This window comes from Colobus angolensis, unplaced genomic scaffold (genome assembly GCF_000951035.1).
Source record: "Colobus angolensis palliatus isolate OR3802 unplaced genomic scaffold, Cang.pa_1.0 Scaffold283, whole genome shotgun sequence".
Classification (NCBI taxonomy): Eukaryota; Metazoa; Chordata; class Mammalia; order Primates; family Cercopithecidae; genus Colobus; species Colobus angolensis.
In genome coordinates this window covers 2,695,286-2,702,996 of record NW_012116077.1, presented here as the reverse complement: position 1 = coordinate 2,702,996, position 7,711 = coordinate 2,695,286, and the positions used below count along the sequence as shown (strand labels likewise).

The following is a 7,711-nucleotide window of genomic DNA, read 5'->3' as shown; positions in this document are numbered from 1 at the left end:
ACACACACACACACACACAAACACAAACACACATATACATATATACACACATACATATATATACGCACACATATATATATGATACACAGTCTTAAAAAGACTAAAAATGTAAATACATAGATCTACATAGACATAAAAGGTTTTCCCTATTAAAAGAACAGCCTAAAATCAGTCCTTTGGTGAAGCACCACTAATACAGTCCAGGGCTAAGAGTCCCTGACACACAAACACAAACATCTGGTCCGGGGGCAAGTAAAGCACTAGAGTGTCATGAATATCATCTCTTAATATGTCACTTCTGGCCAGGCGCAGTGGCTCATGCCTGTAACCCAGCACTTTGGGAGGCCGAGGTGAGTGGATCACCTGAGGTCAGGAGTTCGAGACCAGCCTGGCCAACTTGGTGAAACCCTGTCTCTACTAAAAATACAAAAGTTAGCCGGGCGTGGTGGTGCACGCCTGTAATCCCAGCTACTTGGGAGGCTGAGGTAGGATTGCTTGAACAGAGGCGGAGGTTGCAGTGAGCCAAGATCTCACCACTGCACTCCAGCCTGGGTGACAGAGCAAGACTTCGTCTCAAAAATAAGAAATAAAAATAAAATACCAAGCAAAATAAATATAATAAGAGACAACTAGTTAACAAAAAACCCATTGTGAAACACAACCATCACAGAATATTCACTAGAATTTTTATAGTATATATATCTATAGCTAATGTTTATAGTATATCTATCTATATCTTTTTTTAACCAAAACTACACACAATCTTTGTAAAAAGAAAAATTATTTGTGAAAGAAAAAAGTCAAGACATACAAACAATGGTGAATGCCATGTATTGGGAATCTACTCTGTGTCAGGTACCATGCTAAGGGCTTTACATATTCTGAAAATGAGAAGTAAATGACATGAGAAGAAACCAAGACTCAGACATCATGTGACTTACCTAAGCTCACACAGCTAGTAAGTGGCAAAGGTGCAATTTGAATCACAGGTCAGTCTGCATTGTCTGCGTTCTTTACGCTACACTGTGTCTCTTCCATGTGATATTCTTCCTTTAAGGTCCCACTTGAGCAGCCAGCCAGCGTGCCAACCCCAGAAGATGTCCCTCTTGTTCCCCATGTACCTCTTTCAAACCTCAAACTTTTAATATGAAGTAAGAGAAAATAAAGTAGCTGGCACAGTATCTGAAATGTAGTAGATTTAATACAGTAATTCCTGTAATGACTGTCCATTAAATTGTTGGAACAGAAAGAATTTACGTGCTTTCTTGGGTTCTTAGCTGTGTTATACAACTTTAAATTAAGGAAAATGTATCATTTAATATTATGTACATGATATTTATATACTTGCTTTGGAAAAAAATTAAGATAATGGCACGAAGTACTTACTTCAATCTCACAGAATAAGTGTAAGTCACATTCAACTTATCCGTATATTCTGCAGGAATTTCCACAGGGGGTCCATTACAAGTGACAGGGTTTTCATCTGAATGCTTATAGCTAATAAAAGAAAAAAGAGAAGGGAAGAGAATTTTTATATGAAACTGACATTGTAAAATTTCCAATTCATGGCTATTCAGGCATGTAATAGGCCAAAAAAATAGGCTTTCCATTATATTCTACATGTAAAACTCTTTATGATTTAAAATTCTTTTGTATCCAAATGTCCTCAACACTCAGATGAGACTCAATATACTACCCTAAATTCAAAACTTAGGAATTTTCCCTGTGTCTAAAGGTAGAAAGAGGGGAAAAAAAAAACACCTTCTGTCAGCAAATGGCTTTGTTTTTAATATTTCATATCATTCTTTTTTAATATACTAAGTAACACATCCTGTAACCATAACTGCATGGCTAGAGAATTAGATGAAGCAAAAATCATATTTATAAGCACCCAAAGATTTGAGGGCCTACTGTGTATAAAGCAGCATGTTTAGAAATGAAAGATACTGAAAATATCATCTACATGACCTTTTTGTCTGAAAAAAAAAGTATTAAAAATAGAAGATGGAAACAAACTAAAGAAGTCTGAAATCAGAGAGGAGTGATGCAGCTAGCAAATGCCAGTCAGGGATGTGGAGACTCTTTTACTACTCAAAATGTAAAAAGGAATAAAGGAAACATAGGAGAAAAATCAAAAGGAGAAACAGTGATGCTTCCCTTTTGATTTACTTACTCAGCATACAATTTATGCCTTGGCTTCTGTGTAATGAATAATAGGCAATCCTTATGGAATTGTCTATACATGTGTATGCATAATAAAACCATTCACTCACGGTTGGGAAAATTACTGATGTGCATCTCTTTCTATTTGTTTTTGTAACCCTAGTGCCTGGTACATAATATGCCCTTATAAGTGTTTCTAGAATGAATAAATTATATTTAAAGCCAAAAAACTTTATTTTATTTTATTATTTTATTTTATTTTAAGACAGAGTCTCTTATTTTGAGATGGAGTCTCACTCTTTCACCCAGGCTGGAGTGCAGTGGCGTGACCTCGGCTCACTGCAACCTCTGCCTCCCAGGTTCAAGCAATTCCCGTGTCTCAGCTTCCCGAGTCGCTGGGATTACAGGCGTCCGCCACCAAGCCTGACTAATTTTTGTATTTTTAGTAGAGATGGGGTTTCACCATGTTGGCCGGGCTGGTCTGGAACTCCTGACCTCAGGTGATCCGCCCGCCTCGGCCTCCCAAAGTTCTGGGATTACAGGCGTAAGCCACAGAGCCTGGCCCAGAACCCATTTTAAAACAACTATAAATTTTTAAACTTATGATTTTTTTTTTGGTTTTTATTGTTTGTTTTTAATTCTCTTTAGCTTTATAGCCATGAAAAAAAAATAATGATTCTTAAGGCTACAGATCAAAATATAACACTAAAGAGAACAATTAAATTACTGCAAGATAATCCACATTATGGTTTACTGTGTAAGTACAGGCCTTGAACCCAGTACAGAAAATATCTGCATTCGATATGAGAAAGATTATGCAGCAAAGATTGTGTTAAGAACTCTCACCAAAGTAGAAGCACTATTTTACTATAAACCTCTGGTCTTATATATGGACTGCATAAGGCTTTGTAGGCCAGTTTCAGAACTTTGGCTTTTACTCTAAGTAAGATGAGAAGTCAATGGAAGTTTCCGAGCAGAGGATTGAAATGAGCTGACATTTCCAAAGGAATGCTCTGAATACTGTATTGAGAACAGACCCCTAGAAGACAAGGGTAGCAGCAGGGAGACTAGCTAGGTTTTTGCAATAATCCAAGTGAGGTAAAATGATATCTTGGACCAGATGATAGTAGTAGAGGAGTTGAGAAGTGGTGGATTCTGAAATACTTCGAAGGGAGAGAGCCATGTGGTCTGTCAAAGGATTGGACTGAATAGGGGGTATGAGTGAAGAGTGAAAAAGAGGAATCAAGGGTGATGCCATGATTTGGGGCTTGAGCAACTGGAAAGATGGAGTTGCCACTTACTGAGATGGGAAAAACACCAGGGGAAGCACATCCAAGTGGTCATGTCCTGGCCAGGCGCGGTGGCTCATGCCTGTAATCCCAACACTTTGAGAGGCCAAGGCGGGCAGATCATTTGAGGTCAGGAGTTCAGAACCAGCCTAGCCAACATGATGAAACCCTGTCTCTCCTAAGAATACAAAAATTAGTCGGATATGGTGGTGCGTGCCTGTAATCCTAAGCTACTCAGGAGGTTGAGGCAGGAGAATCGCTTGAGACTGAGGCAGGAGAATTACTTGAGCCTGGGAGGCAGAGATTGCAATGAGCAGAGATCGCGCCACTGCACTCCAGCCTCGGCAACAGAGCGAGACTTCATCTAAAAAAAAAAAAACAACAAAAACAAAAATAAAAAAAAACAAGTAGACATGTCAAACAGACAGCTAAATATACAAGTCTAGAGATCTAACAGTCATCATGGTAACACCATGAGACAGGTAAGACTACTAAAGTATGAGTATAACTAAAGAAGATAAAAAGTTCAAAGACTGAGTCTAAGGGCTCTCCCACATTAGGAGTTTACAAAAATGAGGAGGAGATTAAGAAGTGACCAGTGAGACAGGAAACCAGAAAAGCTTGGTAACCTAAAACTCAAATGAAGCAAGTATTTTAAGAATAAGAGGCCAGGTGTAGTGGCTCACACTTGTAATCCCCACACTTTGGGAGGCCGAGGTGGAAAGATCAGTTGAGGCCAGGAGTTAAAGACCAGCCTGGGCGATGTAGCGAGACCTCATCTCTACAAATAAAAATAAAAATACAGCCAGACACGGAGGTGCATGCCTGTAGTCCCTGCTACTCAGGAGGCTGAGGTGGGGAGGATCACTTGAGCCCAGGAGTTCAAGGCTACAGTAAGCCATGATGGCACCACTGCACTCCATCCTGGGTGACAGAGTGAGACTTTGTCTCTTAAAAAAACAAAAAAAGAAGAAAAGAAAAAGAGATGATTAACTATGGTTAGTCAGGGAAATTATTAGCCAGCCTCAGTGCCTAAAATAAAACACAAACTGTAGACCTAGCAAACAGCTAGGTCTAACTCACTTCCATGGCCTTGGGCAGCTTGTTTAATTCTGAAAAAGATAAATTATAACACAGTCCTCACCCTCGGGTGGCCTACATAAATGACCTTTACAGCAATTACATAAAAGTTTGATTGTATGTACACATAAACTATTTCTGTAGGCAGTGTAGAATAAATACAACTGTAGAAGATTATTTTCTTGGCTTTTTTCCTCTGAGTCTGAGAATATGAGATGTGACTACAAAGCATTAAGTTTGATTCTCACATAGCTGGTGAGATTAGCTTCCTGTACAATCACTTTGTTTACTACCTTTTTAACCAAATCCCTTCAAATATGAGCAAACAGCCTGAGTCAGACCTCACAGTTCATCACCCTAAAATTCTGTTTCCAAATGTGGGAAGTGACATAAACAAAAAAGCATGAGTGATTGTCCTTGACATTGGTAAGGTATTTCCTGACATCTCTTAGAAGCTATGCTGACTCCTGTTATTTATAAATATACCCTAAACCTTTTAATTCCTCTTTTATTTCTCATTGGCAACACCTTGTGGAGATAAATAAGCTTCAATTGTTTTTGGTTTTTTTGTTTTTTTGTTTTTTGAGACGGAGTCTCACTCTGTGGCGCAAGCTGGAGTGCAGGGACTTGATCTCAGTTCACTGCAACCTCCGCCTCCCATGTTCAAGCGATTCTCCTGCCTCAGCCTCCCGAGTAGCTGGGACTACAGGTGCAGGTCACCATGCCCAGCTAATTTTTGTGTTTTTAGTAGAGACAGGGTTTCACCATGCTGGCCGGGGTGGTCTCAATCTCTTAACCTCGTGATCCACCCACCTCAGCCTCCCAAAGTGCTGGGATTACAGGCGTGAGCCACCGCACCCAGCCAAGCTTCAAAATTTTTAACACAGCCACTAATTTTAAAAGAATTTCCGGCCGAGCGTGGTCGCTCATGCCTGTAATTCCAGCAACTTTGGGAGGTCGAGGCAGGCAGATCACCTGATGTCGGGAGTTCAAAACCAGCCTGGCCAACATGGAAAAACCCTGTCTCTACTAAAAAATACAAAATTAGCCAGGCGTGGTGGCGCATGCCTGTAATCCCAGCTACTCGGGAGGCTGAGGCAGGAGAATCGCTTGAACCCAGGAGGTGGAGGTTGCAGTGAGCCGAGATCGTGCCATTGCACTCCAGCCTGGGCAAAAAGAGCGAAACTCCGTCTCAAAAAAAAAAAAAAAAAATCCTTTTACTAAAATCAGACAGAATTGGAAATCTCTAATCATCAGGGAAATGCAAATCAAAACTACAATGAGATATCACCTCACACCTGTTAGAATGGCTGTTATTAAAAATCAAGAGGTAGGCCGGGTGCGGTGGCTCATGCCTGTAATCCCAGCACTTTGGGAAGCTGAGGTGGGCGGATCACTTGAAGTCAGGAGTTTGAGACTAGCTTGGCCAACATCGTGAAACCCCGTCTTTACCAAAAATACAAAAAAATTAGCCAGGCGTGGTGGCACATGCCTGTAATCCCAGTTACTCGGGAGGCTGAGGCAGGAGAATCGCTTGAACCCAGGAGGTGGAGGTTGCAGTAAGCCGAGATCGTGCCACTGCACTCCAGCCTGGGCGAAAGAGTGAGACTCTGTCTCAAAAAAAAAAAAATCAAGAGATAACCAGTGTTGGCGAGGGTGTGGAGAAAAGGGATCCCTTGTGCACTGTTGGTGGAAATGTAAGTCAGTACAACCATTATGGAAAACAGAATGTAAATTCTTCAAAAAGTTAAAAAATCGAGCTACCATATGATCTAGCAATCCCACTTCCAGATATATATCTGGAAACCAATAGCAATTGTGAATAATAACTAAGATATGAAAACAACCTAAGTGTCCATTGAGGGATAAATGGATAAAGCAATTGTGGTACACACAAATACACACATGTATACACAGAAAATGAAATACTATTTAGCCTTTTAAATGTTTTAAAAAAGAAAGAGATAGTGTCATTAGCAACAATAAGGATGAAGGCAGGAGAATCACTTGAACCCTAGAGGACATTGTTAAGTGAAATAAGCCAGCCACAGAAAGAAAATACTGCATAACTTCACTGATCTATGGAATCTTTACAAAGTTAATACATAGAAACAGAGTAAAACAGTGGTTATGAGGGATGGGGAGGGAAAGGAAATGGGGAGATGCAGGTCAAAAGGTACAAACTTGAAGTTATGTAGGGAGAATAAGTCTAGAGATCTAATATACAGCATGAGGATTATAGTTAATAATATTGTACTATATACTGAAAATTTGCTATGAGAATAGATTTTAGATGCTGTCATCACAGAAAAAAAAAGGGTAACCATGTGAGAAGATGGATAAGTTAATTGGCTTGACTAGTAATAATTTCACTATGTGTATGCATATCAAAACATCAAATTGTAAACCTTAAATGTATACAATTTTTTTAAGTTTTACTGAGAAAAAAAGAAAAAAAAACTATGACATAAAAAAGGAGTTGGAAAGTACCAGTGTTCTTAACTATTATGGGACTGTTTATGTAATGAAGTTTATGGACTCTTTTCCTCAGGAAACTACACGAATAAAAATTCCCAGGAGTTGATGCATCAGGTTCCACATTAAAAACTCCTAATTCAGCCTTCTCATTTTGCAGATGAGAAAATTAAGTCTATAAAGATCCACACAGGCTGGGCACAGTGGCTCACACCTGTAAACCCAGCACTTTGGGAGGCTGAGGCAGGTGGGTCATCTGAGTTCAGGAGTTCAAGACCAGCCTGGCCAATATGGCAAAACCCCGTCACCACTAAAAATACAAAAATTGGCCAGACTTGTTGGCAAGCGCCTGTAATCCCAGCTACTCGGGAGGCTGAGGCAGGATAATTGCTTGAACATGGGAGGCAGAGGTTACAGTGAGCCGAGATCATGACACTACACACCAGCCTGGGCAACAGAGCAAGACCCCATCTCAAAAAACAAAAAAATCCACACAATACATTCTCTAACTGTTCTTTCCCTTGGTCCATCAGCTGTTACAATATGGAACAACTTTGGCTAAAGTAAAATAGCCTAAAAACAATGAAGGTGGATTCACTTTTATAAATTCAGGATTGCTTTCCAAAATGGAACCAGCAGAGATGAGACTAAACTCCAGACTTCCTAAGTCCTTGTTCTGTGTTAAAAAAAAAAAAAAAAAAAAA

The 7,711-nt window shown here is 39.8% G+C and overlaps 1 protein-coding gene across 1 annotated transcript in view; it reads left to right on the top strand.

The window, feature by feature from the left end:
* Window positions 1-6,110: 6,110 nt before the first annotated feature.
* The window catches only part of LOC105516537 (nucleolar RNA helicase 2-like), a 6,451-nt gene continuing 4,850 nt past the window's right edge, over window positions 6,111-7,711 (top strand). Inside the window, 1 exon segment of the mRNA XM_011948797.1 lies at window positions 6,111-6,120. Within this exon segment, the coding sequence (XP_011804187.1) occupies window position 6,120 (1 nt within the window). The 5' untranslated portion in view covers window positions 6,111-6,119.